The 16,677-nt window shown below is 39.6% G+C and overlaps 1 protein-coding gene across 1 annotated transcript; it reads right to left on the reverse strand.

The window, feature by feature from the left end:
- On the reverse strand, positions 13,812-14,909 carry LOC107640924. Its single transcript, XM_016344427.1, has 2 exons — positions 14,721-14,909; positions 13,812-14,393 (listed from the first exon to the last, which is right to left on the reverse strand). The coding sequence occupies exons 1-2, from the start codon at positions 14,907-14,909 to the stop codon at positions 13,812-13,814; spliced, it is 771 nt and encodes a 256-aa protein (XP_016199913.1).

The raw sequence follows: 16,677 nt of genomic DNA on the forward strand, positions 1-16,677 counted from the left end.
AGTAGTTGAAGAATCACCTAGAGTCCTATTTTACAATGAAAGAGCTAACGCCCAGTCTCAAAAGGAAGAGCTCGACCTCCTTTATGAAGTCTGAGAAAGAGCTCGGATTAGAGAGGAAGCTCTGAAGCAAAGAATGGCTCTAAGATATAATCAAAAGGTGATCAAAAGAAACTTCACCACCAACGACCTTGTCCTAATTCAAAACAACATCGGAATACAGAAGTCAGGTGAAGGAAAGCTAGCTGCAAACTGGAAAGGACCTTACAAGATAATAGAGGTCCTACGCAAAGGTTCCAATAAGGTGTCTGACCTCCAAAGGCGGGAGCTCCCGAGGTCTTGACACGCTTGTAACCTAAAAAGATATTATAGCTAAAATCCTTGTACCTAGGTGCACTTTTTCCCAATAGTAAGGGTTTTTTAATAAGACATTAGTGCAAGGGCTAGGGGCACTGAAGTCTTTAGCAAATAGCTCTGTAAAGGAATTTCTTAAAATTTAATAAAAATTTCTGGTCTATTTCTTTTTCAAAAGTTTCCTATCTCAAACGTATTAATTTAAGCTTGATAAACCGCAAAAATTATTGCCTGACCTAAAGTTGTCGGCAAGATGAAGCAACGAGGTACAAATTAATATAAGAAGTTATACAAATAACTCGTACAAAGAGATCTCAAACAGGTCGAATAAAAAACAGAGTTGTAAAAATAACTTAGTAAAGGACGATTACTCAAAGTCGGGCCTAGAATAAGGAAATTAATAATCAATGCCATTAAGACTCAAGATATTCGTCAAAGGGTGCTTTTCAATTTTGATAAAGTTTGAACATTGCTTAATAAAAGTTGTAAAAAACAACTAAACAATAAAAGTAAAGTGTTCAAAAAACTACAAACCATTACACAAAGTGAAAGTGTTATAAGCCCACAAGTCAGGCTATCATATAAAATAGAAAGTAATAAAACTCAAGACTTCTCGCCCATAAGAGGGTTGAGAGCCTCACCAGTTATAGTGTCTTTGCCCTCGGCCGAAGGAGAGGGAGGAAGCATGGAAACTAGCACAACTGAAACAATCTCAGGAGCAGGAGTAGAAGTCTCCACAACAACTGCTTAAGGTTGATCTCCCGAGGTGGACGATTGACTGACCTGAGGCCCCAAAGTCTTTGAATCCATGGGAGTCTCCTCCTCATCATCCGAATCAGGCATAGGAACTATCCTCTGGTCCACCACATTATTGTTCACATTAAAGAGAGAAAGGTCAAGGTCGGGAGCCAAGACCTTGACCTGAGACTCTAGATTGTTGAACATCTCGTCCATCCCTAAAGCAGCCACCTCTTGGGACTCGTTGAGCTCTTCCTTCAGCTTCTTCACCTCCTTCTCTAGCGCCATTCTCTCCCCAAACACATTAATGTAGCTTTCCTAAAATTTCTTGGCCTTCTCCTCGGCTAAAGCAGCAACAGCTTGCGACTTGGTATCTCTTTCCCGAGCTCTTTCAAGGTCAGACCTCAAAGTCTCTTGCTCCTTCTCTAAGTCCTTTTTCAGCTCATCCAGCGATGTGCGAATTAGGATTTTGCATAGCTTAATCGGCAAGTACACCGGGTTATTAAGGTCCCATTTCCTTGGTGTAATAGCCCGGTTACTTCTCTTTTTTTTTCCAAGTAATATCTCAGGTGAGTGAGGGTTGATCTCACGAGGATTGTCAGACTAAGCAAATGATGGTTGTCTAATTGGTTTAGTTAGGCAAACAAAAAAGGGTTTTAAAGGTTAAAATTCGCATAAAACAATAAGCAATAGAATAAGGAAAGCAAATAAAGGTTTGGTGTAAAAACAATGAGAGAAAACAGTTAAGGCTTCGGAGATGTTTACTTTTCCGATTTTAACACTGCATGATTCATTCCATGGAAAACTATAAATGTGTAAACCCTAATCTCTTAGTGATTTAGCCTCCTTTAACATTCATTAACCGCCACTCTCGTGGTCACCTAATTCCGATTAGAGGGTTAAGTTCAAAAACTAGTTTATGGCCACGAAAACCCTAATTACCCAAAGCTAACAGGATTATATGTCACATATCCCAATTAGTTCATGTAACTAGCAATTTAGGAGGAATTTATTTTCAAGCTATTGTTCAAGCGAGATAACTCTCTCGAGAATCACAAGAACTCAAGTAGAATAAGGGTCATACTCTCATTCCACCTAAATTCATAAGATTAAGAACGAAAATAATCCTTATAATTGAATCAATACATTAATTAAAATAGAAGAATAATAGTTCTAATCCATATAAATAAACAGAGCTCCTAACCTTAACCAAGAGGTTTAGTTGCTCATGACTTACAGAGAAACTAGGGTTCTGAAAACGTGCGGAAGGAAGAAGATTCGAATCACAAGAGATCTTTTTCCTTTTATACTAACCAAATTTGATACAGAAATAAAATAAAATAATAAATCCTAAAACTAAAAGATATTGTTTTTAATTAAAAATTATAAAAAGAAAATAAAATATAACTAATAAATGCTAAATCCACTTGAGAGGCTCCAAGAGAAGGGAATTCGGACAGCTGCTGGTGTTAAACGCCATTTTCGGCGTTTAACGCCCTAAAGGGAGTGAGTGGCGTGCATGCTTGTATTATCTGCTGGTGCTAAACGTCAGTTGGGCGTTTAGCGCCCAGGGGAGTTCTGCCAGCTTTTCTGTTTTTAGCTCCAAACTCTGCCAAATTGCTCCGAATTTTACCTGAAATCATAAAAACATCAAAATAATTCGAAGTAGCATCCAAAGGGTATTTTTACACTAAAATCAAATAAAACAAAATAAAATCTAACTAAAAACAACTAGAAAATGCTAAGAAAAAGACAATATGCTCGTGTATCACAACACCAAACTTAAATTATTACTTATCCTCAAGCAACCAAAACAATATAGGACCAAGAAGAGAAAATGTCTGAGACTTGAGTTATCATTTAAGCTCAGGTTTAGTTACCAAATGGGGCTAATGACACTCTAATTCTGAATAGATTTCACATCTCACTATCCTTTGAAGCTCAAAAATATTAGTATCCTTCGGAACTAGAACTCGGATGATATTGTAAATTTCTTCTTTAGGCTCTAATTGATTCTTGAATACTGCTTTTTCTTTCTTTTCCTTTGGTGCTTTGCATTTTGAGCCTAGCCGTGACTCTAAGTATTTTGTCTTCAAACTCAACTTGATACAATAACACCAAAAGCACTTAACTGGGAAACTCTTTTGAGTTCTAATTTTTCTTTCTATTTCTCTCAGACAGTGGTGTTCAGAGCCTTTGGCATACTCTGTACAGCAATGAGTCACGACTTTAAATGTTTTGTCTCAACAATTACTTGACACATTCCACCACAAGCATATGGTTAGGAAAAACCACTCTTTTGAGCTTTAGATTAATTTTGACCTTCCTAACCATTTATGCACAAAGCCTTGGACCTTTTCTTTTGATTTTTCTTTTCAATTCTTTTTGCTATTTGTTTTGCTTCAAGAATCATTTTTCTTCTTATTTCAGAGAATCATTAATATTTCTCTACATTCCTGTTCCTCAAAAACCAATATACTCAACTCCAATATCAACTATGCACAATTAATTCATACATTCAGAAATAGAGATAGTGCCACCACATCAAAGTAACTAGAACACACAACATATAACTAAAATAAACAACTAAACTAGAAAGCAGAGAAACCATACTAGTGATCTTGCAAATCAGAATAGAAAATAAAAAATAGAATGAAGTATTGAAAAACAGAAATAAGATAAAAGAAGGGAGAATGAAACTCAACTACCTCAGTCACGGTGGCTACTGATGCATGAGCATCTTTCCTATCTTTTCCTATTGAATTTACATTTAAATTGTTGAGTTTAATTAAGAGTTAATTATCTTTTAGCCACTATGGATGCTACTTTGAGTCTTGTACAATTCTGTTTATTTTAGGTAGCATTTGGTTGGATTTGATGGAGCTTCCGCAGAAAAAGAGAAGAAGGCTATATAGGACAGGAATGACTTAAAGGATGAAGAGGAAGCTTACACAAATGGAAGGAGCACAAGAATTAAAAGAGATGACCAGCGAGGAGCGACGCGTGCGCGTGAATTGGAGAATTGCTTAGCGACGCAGGCGCGTACCTGACGCGTACGCGTGACATGCGCCACGTGCAGAAAACGCAGAAAAAACCCTTATTATTTAATTAATTCTGATTTAAACTTTATCTTTTATTTTAAAATAGGAAAAGATATTATTTAGTTTTAGAAAATAGATTTTTAAATTAATTATGATCAGATATAAAAGAAGAAAAGAAACTTCCCTTCGGGGGAGAGGATTCCATTCCATTCCACTTTTGATTCCACCTCAGCCAATTTACATTTTAACCAGAATCCTTATTTTCTCTCTGAACTATGAGCAACTAAACCTCCACTGTTAAGGTTAGGATCTCTGTCTATAGTATGGATTGATACTATTATTTTTCTATTTTAATTCATGTACTGATTTATAATTTAAGAATTATTTTCGTTCTTTATCTTATGAATTTGGGTGGAACGGAAGTATGACCCTCTTTCTAATTGAGTTCTTGTATAACTTGGAAAAGCTCTTTACTTGAACAACAACTTGAAAACAATTTCTTCTAAATTCTAATTATCTGGACTTAATGGGATACGTGACATATAATCCTCTTATATTTGGATAATTAGGATTTTTGTGGCATAATAACTAGAATTAAACTTCACCCCCTAATTGGAATTAATTGACCAAGGAATTGGCAGTTGATGAAAGTTAGAGGGGACTAGAAAGGTCTAAGGAATTAGGGTCTAGTCACATATAGTTTGCCATGAATTAAATTTTGCATGATTAAAATAAATTAATAAGAAAAGTCAATCCGATAAATAGATAACTCTGAAGCCTTAACTGTTTCTGCATATATTATTCTCATCAATTTATTGTTTGCTATTTTAATTTCTAAATTACTATTTAATGCTTTTGAATACCAAAACACTCTTCTCTGTTTGTCTAACTAAGTAAATTAATCAACCATTGTTGCTTAGTACATCAATCCTCGTGGGATCGACCCTCACTCACCTGAGGTATTACTTAGTATGACCCGGTGCACTTGCCGGTTAGTTTGTGGTTAGAATTTCCGCACCAAGTTTTTTGGCGCCGTTGCCGGGGATTGATAGTGATTAACAGCTATTAGTTGTTTGATTGCTTAGATTAGGCATTTTAGTTTTAATTTTATTTAAATTTTGCTTTAGTTTTTTTTTTGAAAAAAAAAGAAAAAAAATAGCACTAATTTCTTTTCCTTAATTTCTGAAATTAAGTTTGGTGTCACCTAGTTAATTTTATTTTAATTTTCCTATTTAATTTTGCTTTATATATTTCAAATTCTCTGACTAGGTTTAGTTATAATTTTCAAAAATTTATATAGTTAATTGTTTAGTATTTTTATTTTATTTCTTTACACAAGGTACCTCACTTGGAATTCTCTGCAGTCTGACATAGAGAATCCCATATTTTCTTGTCTTTTATTTGTTTATGAGCAGCAACATGGACAAAGAACCTCGTTTAGACTTTGATCCTGAACCTGAAAGGACTTTTAGGCGGCGTTTACAACAAGCGAAACTCTACAAAGCTACAGAGTCCAATATGGATCCTAATAATGCTGTTAATGCCAATGTGGCAAATCCGAATGGGAATGAGCAACAAAGGAGAGTGCTTGGCTCCTACTCTGCTCCTACTGCAGATCTTTATGGAAAAAGCATTGTGGTGCCTCCTATAGCTGCGAACAACTTTGAGTTGAAGCCACAATTGGTCACCCTGGTGCAACAAAACTGCCAATATCATGGTCTTCCCCAAGAAGACCCAAATTAATTTATTTCTAACTTTCTACAGATTTGTGATACTGTGAAGACAAATGGAGTGAACCCAGAGGTATACAAACTCATGCTCTTCCCGTTTGCTCTGAGGGATGGAGCAAAGCTATGGCTGGATTCCCAACCTAAGGAGAGTTTGGATACTTGGGACAAGGTTGTTACTGAGTTTCTTACTAAATTTTTCCCACCAAAGAAGCTGACTAAGCTAAGGGTGGAAGTTCAGACCTTCAGGCAGAAGGATGGTAAAACTTTCTATGAAGCTTGGGAGAGATACAAGCTACTGACTAGGCAATGCCCTCCGAACATGTTCTCCAAATGGACCCAACTAAATATCTTTTATGAAGGTTTGGGTGAAATATCCAAAATGTGCTTAGATAATTCTACAGGTGGTTCATTGCACAAGAAGAAGACACCGGAGGAGACTATTGAGCTGATTGAATTGGTTGCTAGCAACCAATATTTATACTCATCTAACAGGAATCCTGTGAACTCTGAGGCTCCTCAGAAGAAGGGTGTTATGGAAGTAGAAGCTCTTAATACTATACTTGCTCAGAACAAGCTTATGTCTCAGCAAATAGATCTACTTACTCAGCAAATGGGTGGCATGCAAGTCTCAGCTATCAACACCCAAAATCCACCTCAAGAGGTCTCTTATGACATGACAGGTAATTTTGTGCAAAATGATAATTATGATTATGCTCAACCATCTTCTAAACAGATCAATTACATGGGGAGTGGTTCCAGAAATCCCAATAATGATCCATATTCTAAGACATACAATCAGGGGTAGAGAAATCACCCAAATTTTGGGTGGAGGGACCAACCTCAAAGACCTCAGAATTTCAACAATAATTCTCAAGACGGCTTCCAACAGAACAATCACAATAACCACCAATTTCAGTCTAATCAATAACAACCACCTCCGCAGGCAAATTCTAAATCCCAGGAAGATTCTAATTGGGAGATGATGAGGAGTTTTATATAGGAAACCAGAGCATCCATCAAGAACTTGGAGATTTAGATGGGTCAACTAGCCACAAAAGTTAATGAAATTGATAAGAGGACCATTAATAGCCTTCCTGGTAACACAATTCCAAATCCAAGAAAGGAATGGAAGGCTATCACCTTGATAAGTGGACAAGTGGCAAGTTTGGAAGCACAAGTTAATAAGGAGCCAGTTGAAAAAGAAGCTACAGAGGAGAAGAAGGAAGAAGTAGAGAACGTCCCTCCAAAGCGTGCGGACAACCCATTCCCAGACTCTCTTGACACTTATCCTACATTGCCAAAGGCTCCTGAGTACAAGCCTAAAATGCCATATCCTCAGAGACTTCAAAAGGAGACCAAGGACAAGCAATTTTCAAAGTTCTTGGAAGTCTTTAGAAAGTTGCAAATCAATATTCCTTTTGCTGAGGTTTTGGAGCAAATGCCTCTCTATGTCAAATTCATGAAGGAGTTGTTGTCAAAGAAGAAACTTTTAAAGGGAGATGAGACAGTGGTTCTGACTAAGGAATGTAGTGCCATAATTCAGAATAACTTTCCAAGGAAGATGCTAGATCGAGGGAGCTTTCAAATTCCATGAACTATTGGGAGCACAACCTTTGAGAAAGCGTTATGTGATCTGGGGGAAAGCATAAATCTAATGCCCTTATCTGTGATAAAGAAGCTGCAAATCCAAAAGGCACAACCCACAAGGATAGCATTACAGATGGCAGACAAATCTATGAAGCCTGCATACGGATTAGTGGAGAATATCTTGGTCAAAGTGGGTAAGTTCTTCCTCCCAGCAGATTTTGTAATTCTTGACACGGGGGAGGATGAGAAAGCCTCTATAATTCTAGGAAGACCATTCCTAGCCACTAGGAGAGCTCTAATTGATGTAGAAGTGGGTGAATTAGTGCTTAGAGTGCATGATGAGCAACTAGTCTTTCACGTCTTCAAAGATACACATTTAGCAGGTGAAGAAGAGAGGTGCATGCAGACTGAGCTTATTGATCCAAACATTCAAGAACCCCCTGATGATGCACAGCAGAAATTGCAGCTCAAACCTCCTTTGACAACCAATAAAATTCTTCCTGATATCAAACCTAAGTTTGGTGTCGGGAATGCATCATCCACCAAGGAGGAGGTCCCCAAAAAGAAGAAAGTACCAAGGGGATGGAGAAACAAAAAGATCCCCACTGAAGGTTTCTCCCCAGGAATGAAGGTGGTGTTGACTAGCAATCCAGTGTGGATTTATACAATAAACAGAATCCTCTCTTTGGAGCATATTGAGCTAATTTTTGGAGACACAAGAAAGAAGTTCAAAGCAAGGGGTGAAGAGCTGAGCCCCTACGATCCTCCTCCTTAGAGGAGCTGACCGTCAAGCTAGTGACGTTAAAGAAGCGCTTGTAGGGAGGCAACCCGATAATTTCGTATCCTTAGTTATTTTTCGTAGTAGTGATTTTCTTACTTATTTGATTTTTATTGAGTTTTTACTGTTTTTCTTTCGTCTTACGTGTGCTCTGATCATGCAGCTATTTTAGAACAGGAACCGAACACTATAATTAAAAAAAAGAGAGAAAGAAAGAAGAGACAAAGAAGAAAGGCCGAAAGTTGTGCTGGAGTTGTGCAGAAACCATGCCTCGCGTACCAGCTCACCCACGCGTACACGTACCAGACGCGTACACGTACCAGACACGTACGCGTCACTCTGGTTCTCGGCACTCCACGCGGACGCGTCCTTGACGCGCACGCGTGACTACATAAAATCAGCGTAAAAGGTGTTTAGCCAGAGAGTTATGATGGTGTGGGGATGGAACTGTGCTGGGTGCACAAGCCCCATCACGCGTACGCGTCCCTGACGCGTGCGCATCGTTTTCCCATCCTGGCCGTCCACGCGTACGCGTCCCTGACGCGCACGCGTCATATGCAATTTTGGCTCTCGTGCGTATCTGAACAGAAAGTTGTGCGTGCGCGGGGTTATCCTCGTGCCATTCGCACAACCAACATCACGCGTACGCGTCCCAGATGTGTACGCGTTGCTTGAAATTCACGCGATCCATGCGTACGCATGCCTTACGCGTACGCGTCGCATGCGACGCCCAATTAAACCACCTCAGCGCCTGATTCCAAATCATCCACCCCCCCACTCCTAATTCTCTCTTGTTCTTTTATCCTTTTATTCTTCTTTCATCATACTATTTGTTTTTGTTTTCAGTTTTCTTTGCTTGAGGACAAGCAAACCTTTAAGTTTGGTGTTGTCGCTTCGCTGATGGTTTTTCTGTTTAATTTTATGGTACCAAAGGGAGGCGAATCATCTTCACGGAGGATCACAGCCTGAAGAATAAAATGGCCATTAGGATAACTGATGTGGTTAAATTCCTTTCGTTCTATATTCCTTCCCGCTCTTACTATGTTATGTTCCGGTTTTCTGCTATTTTGTCTCGTTTATTGCATGATCCTTTATTAGATAAATTCCTAGGTTCTAGTTTCGTCTACTATTTTGAATTTTTTTGTTATTTGCTTTAATGTTGAAAGGTGCCTCATGTAGTGCCCACTGAGTTTGAAATCAAAAAGAAAAAAAAAGTTGTAGTTCATGAGAAAATGAGTTTAATTTTTAGAGTAGTCTCATTTATCTAAATGCGGTGGTATTTTCTGTGACTCTGAATGCATGACATGAACAATACATATTTAAATTTGAATCAAAGAATGTTGATGTACAAGGAACAGGAACTTAGAGAACTATTATGAATTTTCTGCAATAAGTAAAAGTTTAATCCTTGAAGCAAAAGAAACAGCAAAAGAAAAAAATAAAAGCAAGGTCCAAGGCTCTGAGCATCAATGACCAGGGAGGTCAGACATGATTAAAATCTCAAAGAGTTGTTTCCCTAGTCATATGCTTGTGGTGTTCTTGTGTCAAGTAATCCTTGAGACAAAACATTTAGAGTCGAGATCAATTGCAATTAGCAGAGTATGCCAAAGGCTTTGAGCACCACTGTCTGGGAGTAGCTGAAAGAAAAATCAGAACTTCAAAAGAGTTCCCCAGTTAAGTGCTTGTGGTGTTTCTGTGTCAAGTAAAGCTTGAGACAAAGGATTAAACTGGCATATAAAAGATTAGAGAATTCATAATATGATCCGGATTCTAATTCCGAATGACACTGACATCCCTTTGATTCAAAGGAGAGTGAGATGCCAAAACGGTTTAGAGTTATAATGAATAAACCCCATTTTTTTAAGAAGAGACATGAGCATAACTGAACTCTCATCTCTCATGCAAATTCACATCTTAATCATGTACTAATTTTGGTTGCTTGAGGACAAGCAACAATTCAAGTTTGGTGTTGTGATGCCTGAGCATCTTTCCTATCTTTTCTTAGTGAATTTGCATTTAAATTGTTGAGTTTAATTAAGAATTAATTACCTTTTAGCCACTATGGATGCTACTTTGAGTCTTGTACAATTTTGTTTATTTTAGGTAGCATTTGGTTGGATTTGATGGAGCCTCTGCAGAAAAAGAGAAGAAGGGTATATAGGGCAGGAATGACTTAGAGGATGAAGAGGAAGCTTGCACAAATGGAAGGAGCACAAGAATTAAAAAAGATGACCAGCGATGAGCGATGCGTGCGCGTACTTGACGCTACGCGTGAATTGGAGAATTGCCCAGCGACGCGTGCGCGTACCTGACGCATGACACGCGAATAAGAACATCGACGCGTACGCATGACATGCGCCACGTGCAGAAAATGTTGATTATTTAATTAATTCTGATTTAAACTTTATCTTTTATTTTAAAATAGGAAAAGATATTATTTTAGTTTTAGAAAATAGATTTTTAAATTAATTAGGATTAGATATAAATGAAGAAAAGAAACTTCCCTACGGGGGAGAGGATTCCATTCCATTCCACTTTTGATTCCACCTCAGCCAATTTACATTTTGACCAGAATCCTTATTTTTTCTCTGAACTATGAGCAACTAAACTTCCACTGTTAAGGTTAGGAGCTCTGTATATAGTATGGATTGATACTATTATTTTTCTATTTTAATTCATGTACTGATTTATAATTTAAGAATTGTTTTCGTTCTTTATCTTATGAATTTGGGTGGAACGGAAGTATGACCCTCTTTCTAATTGAGTTCTTGTATAACTTGGAAAAGCTCTTTACTTGAACAACAGCTTGAAAACAATTTCTCCTAAATTCTAATTATCTAGACTTAACGGGATACGTGACATATAATCCTCTTATATTTGGATAATTAGGATTTTTGTGGCATAATAACCAGAATTAAACTTCACCCCCTAATTAGAATTAATTGACCAAGGAATTGGTGGTTGATGAAAGTTAGAGGAGACTAGAAAGGTATAAGGAATTAGGGTCTAGTCACATATAGTTTGCCATGAATTAAATCTTGCATGATTAAAATAAATTAATAAGAAAAGTCAATCCAGAAAATAGATAACTCTGAAGCCTTAACTGTTTCTCCATATATTATTCTCATCAATTTATTGTTTGCTGTTTTAATTTCTGAATTACTATTTAATGCTTTTGAATACCAAAGCACTCTTCTCTGTTTGTCTAACTAAGTAAATTAATCAACCATTGTTGCTTAGTCCATCAATCCTCATGGGATCGACCCTCACTCACCTGAGGTATTACTTAGTATGACCCGGTGCACTTGCCGGTTAGTTTGTGGTTAGAATTTCCGCACCAGCTACTGCTTCCTTTGGGGAATCCTCTATAGCGCTTAAGCTCCTCTATGTTGCGCCCTTGCCTCTTTTTCTCTTCTATCATCTAGTGGAGGAGAGTAGAGTGATCCTGATGCTCTATCCTCAACTGATCAACAGATCATGTCAGCTCCCATATAGATGTAATCAACAGATCCCAGTAGTCATGGAGAGGGAAATAAACTCCCTGAGGCATCTTCAAAAGATACTATGGAGGCGGTACAACTGGCTCCTGCTGTGGTCCGTGCCCAAGCTCTCTAACGTGCTCCACACACTTCTTTGTGATCGGTCTCTCAACGTCGATCGGGGTATCTCCATCAATGTGAGCTCCAGATGCTACACATAGGCGGTAGATGAGATGAGGGAAAGCCAGCCTTACAGTAGTAGAGGACTTGTCAGCTATCCTTTAGAACTCCTGAAGGATCACCTCGTGCACCTCAACCTCGTTTTCGAGCATAATACAGTGAATCATCACTGCTCGCTCGACTGTAACCTCAGAATGGTTACTCGTAGGGAGGATAGAACGTTGGATAAACTCCAACCATTCTTGAGTAACTGGCTTGAGGTCATGCCTACCCAGCTGGTATGGCTTACCTCTAGAATCCCTCCTCCATTGAGCTCCGGAAAGGCAAATGTCTGTAAGAACCTGATCCAACCGCTGGTCAATGTTAACCCTTCGAGTGTATGAATGAGGGTCCTCTCCGGATGGTGGTAATTGCAATGTCACCTCACACTCTCCGGGCTGAAATCCATGATGTGCCCTCTAACCAAGGTGCGCCAATTGTTTGGCTCCAGGTTCACGCCTCTGACATGCTTGTATGTCACCCAAGCATTGGCGTAGAACTCTCACACCATCAATACTCTAACCTCAGTTACGGGGTTGGTTAGAACTTTCCAACCCCATCTCAGAATCTGGTGCTGGATCTCCTGGTACTCGTCAGGATTCAGATTGAAACGGACCTCGGGAATCACCTTCTTCTTGTGAACCACCTCATAAAATGGTCCTCATGTGTCTTGAAAAAGAACTGTGTAAAATCCCATGGGTCAGAGGTAAGAGCCTTCTCTTTCATCTTTCTTGAGGAGGATTCTCTGGTTTTAGGTGCCCTGGAGATAGTAAAATGCAGAAAAAATGGAGCGCCAAACACCAAACTTAAAATGTTTGCTCATCCCCAAGCAAAGTAAGAAAGTAAGGAAAGGAAAATAAAAGAACAATAAAAGAGATAGGAGAATGGAGAAGGGGGCTTGGTGAGAGTGAAAGGGAAGCGGCATATTTATAGGTGGGGAAGGGGGGCTTTGGTTATGGGGAATAGGTGGGGGAGTTAAACGCCTATTGCTCCTACTCCCCCTATGGCGTTAAATGTCCTCTCTGGCGTTTAGCGCCCCCAGCTGGTATTCTCCAGGGTGTTCTATTTTTCTGTCTAAGTCTTCCTGTCTCTGTTCTAAGTGCTACACATGATCACAAACATTAGAAAACCTAGGAAAACTATGAAAATCAATGAGAAATAAAATGAGATTAAACTAAAATAAAAATAAGAATAAACTAAAAGGTACTTATGGTTGGGTTGCCTCCCAACAAGCGCTTCTTTACCGTCACTAGCTTGATGGTCAGCTCCTCTAAGGAGGAGGATCATAGGGGCTCAGATCTTCACCCCTCATTGTGAACTTCTTTCCTATGCTCACATGAATTGACTCAACATATTTCAGAGATAGGATCTTGTTCACAGTGTGTGGTACTACTGGGCTTCTTGTAAGCACCACCTTCATGCCAGGTGAGAAGTCCTCAGTAGGAATCTTCTTGTTCCTCTAGCCCTTAGGTACTTTCTTCTTGGAGCCTCCTCTATCTTTGGTGGGTGGTGAATGCCCAACACCAAACTTAGGTTTGATGTCAGGGGGTACTGTATGGCTTTCCACTAGGTGAGAAGGCTTAAGCACTGAGCTCTGTATGCAGGTACTTTTTTTGTCAGAGAGTGGTAGAGGTTTCAAAATCTTGAAAACCATCTAATCCTCATGTAACCTCATCACCAATTCGCCTCTCTCAATATCAATTAGGGCTCTTCTAGTGGCTAGGAATGGCCTTCCTAGGATGATGGAGTCGTCTATATCCTCTCTAATGTCAAGCATCACAAAATCAGTAGGGCGGAAGAGCTCTCCAACCTTGACCAATACGTTCTCCACTAGCCCATATGGTTGCCTCAGAGACTTGTTAGCCATTTGCAGGGATATCCTTGTTGCCTATGCTTCTTGGATTCCCAGCTTCTTCATTACAGACAGAGGCATCAGATTTATGCTTGAACCAAGGTCACACAGTGCTTTCTCCAAAGTAATATTCCCAATGGTACAGGAAATCAGGAAGCTTTCGGGGTTTGGCATCTTCTTAGGTAGCTTCCTCTGAATCAATGCACTGCACACCTTGGTTAAGACCAGAGTTTCATCTCCCTTTAAGGCCTTTTTCTTAGAGAGTATGCCTTTCATGAAGGCCATATAAAGAGGCATCTTCTCCAATACCTCAGCAAGAGGAATATTGATGTATAGCTTTTTAAATATTTCCAAGAATTGAGTCAACTGCTCATCCTTGGTCTCCTCTTGAGGTTTCTGAGGGGGTTGTACTTCAGGCTCTTGTGCCACCAATGGGGCGTGTAACATTGTGCTTCCAGCCTCTTCTTGAGCCTTTTCTTCCTTCAATTTCTTAGCAGCATGCACCTCTTTAGGCTCAGCCTCCTTGGCCATGGCAAGGGCCTTACACTCTTCTCTTGGATTCACCTCCGTGTTACTGGAAAAAGTGTTAGGAGGCCTCTCAGTTATCCTCTTACTTAACTAACCCACTTGTATTTCCAAGTTCCGAATTGAAGCTCTTGTGTCCTTCATAAAGCTGTGAGTAGTCTTGAAAAGTTCAGAGACTATTGTGGCTAAGTCAGGAGTATCTTGGCTCTAAGGGTGTTCATGTTGCTGCTGAGAGGGTTGGAACTGTAGATTGTTAAATCTATTCTGATTTATTCCACCCTGGATGTTGTTGAAGCTCTGTTGGGACCTTTGTGGCTGCTCCTACCACCCAAAGTTAAAGTGATTCCTCCATCTCTGATTGAAAGTATTCGAATATGAATCATTGGTGGGATTTCTGGAGGAGTTTTCCATGTAATTTACTTGCTCAGTGGTGGGTTGAGCATAGCCATAAGCATCTCCTTGGTTGTAGCTCCCAGTCATGTCATAGGATGCCTCTTGAGTGTTGACAGCTGAGACTTGCATCCCTGTTAAATGCTGAGAGACCATGCTAATTTGCTGGGACATAATCTTGTTTTGAGCCAAGATAGCATCCAGTGTGTCCACCTCCATGACTCCTTTCCTTTGAGTAGTCCCTGTGTTCACAGGGTTCCTTTCAGAAGTTTAAAGATACTGGTTATTGGCAACCATCTCAATAAGCTCATTCGCCTCTTCAGGCGTCTTCCTCATATGCAAGGAACCACCTGCAGAGTTGTCCAGTGACATATTCGCCATCTCAGAGAGGCCATCGTAAAAGATCTATAGCCTGGTCCATTTAGAAAATATGTCAATAGGGCACCTCCTGATCATTAGCTTGTATCTCTCCCAGGCCTCATAGAGGGACTCTCTATCTTTCTGTTTGAAAGTCTGGACATCCACCCTAAGCTTAGTCAGCTTCTAAGGTAGAAAAAATTTGGTCAGAAATCCAGTGACCACCTTATCCCACGTGTCCAGGCTCTCCTTGAGCTGAGAATCAAGCCACTGCTTTGCTTTGTCCCTCGCTGCAAACAGAAAGAGCATGAGCTTGTAGACTGATGAGCGGATAATTTATACGCTTTTTGTCATTGTTTTTAGTATGTTTTTAGTACAATCTAGTTACTTTTAGGGATGTTTTCATTAGTTTTTATGTTAAATTCACATTTCTGGACTTTACTATGAGTTTATGTGTTTTTCTGTGATTTTAGGTATTTTCTGGCTGAAATTGAGGGACTTGAGCAAAAATCAGATTCAGAGGTTGAAGAAGGACTGCTGATGCTGTTGGATTCTGACCTCTCTGCACTCCAAATGGATTTTCTGGAGCTACAGAACTCAAAATGGCGCGCTTCCAATTGCGTTGAAAAGTAGACATCTAGGGCTTTCCAGCAATATATAATAGTCCATACTTTGGCCAAGTTTAGATGACGCAAACTGGCGTTCAACGCCAGCTCTCTGCCCAATTCTGGCGTCCAGCGCCAGAAAAGGATCCAAAACCAGAGTTGAACGCCAGAAATGGATCAAAACCTGGCATTCAACTCCACAAATGGCCTCTGCACGTGGAAAGTTAAAGCTCAGCCCAAGCACACACCAAGTGGGCCCCAGAAGTAGATTTATGCATCAATTACTTACTCATGTAAACCCTAGTAGCTAGTTTATTATAAATAGGACATTTTACTAGTGTATTTTACATCTTTGGACGTCTGGTTCTTAGATCAGAGGGGCTGGCCATCTCGGCCATGTCTGAACCTTTCACTTATGTATTTTTAACGGTAGAGTTTCTACACTCCATATATTAAGGTGTGGAGCTCTGCTGTTTCTCAAAGATTAATGCAAAGTACTACTGTTTTCTATTCAATTCATCTTATTTCGCTTCTAAGATATTCATTCGCACTTCAACCTAAATGTGATGAACGTGACAATCATCATCATTCCCTATGAACGCGTGCCTGACAACCACTTCCGTTCTACATTAGATTGAATGAGTATCTCTTAGATCTCTTAATCAGAATCTTCGTGGTGTAAGCTAGAATGATGGCGGCATTCAAGAGAATCTGGAAAGTCTAAACCTTGTCTGTGGTATTCTGAGTAGGATTCAATGATTGAATGACTGTGACGAGCTTCAAAATCGCGATTGCTGGGCGTTAGTGACAGACGCAAAAGGAGGGTGAATCCTATTCCAGTATGATCGAGAACCGACAGATGAATAGCCGTGCCGTGACAGGGTGCGTTGACCATTTTCACTGAGAGGATAGGATGCAACCATTGACAAGGGTGATGCCTCCAGACGATTAGCCGTGCCGTGACAGGGCATTTGGATCATTTTCCCGAGAGAAGACCGAAAGTAGCCATTGACAATGGGATGCAT

This window comes from Arachis ipaensis, chromosome B05 (genome assembly GCF_000816755.2).
Source record: "Arachis ipaensis cultivar K30076 chromosome B05, Araip1.1, whole genome shotgun sequence".
Taxonomy (NCBI): Eukaryota; Viridiplantae; Streptophyta; class Magnoliopsida; order Fabales; family Fabaceae; genus Arachis; species Arachis ipaensis.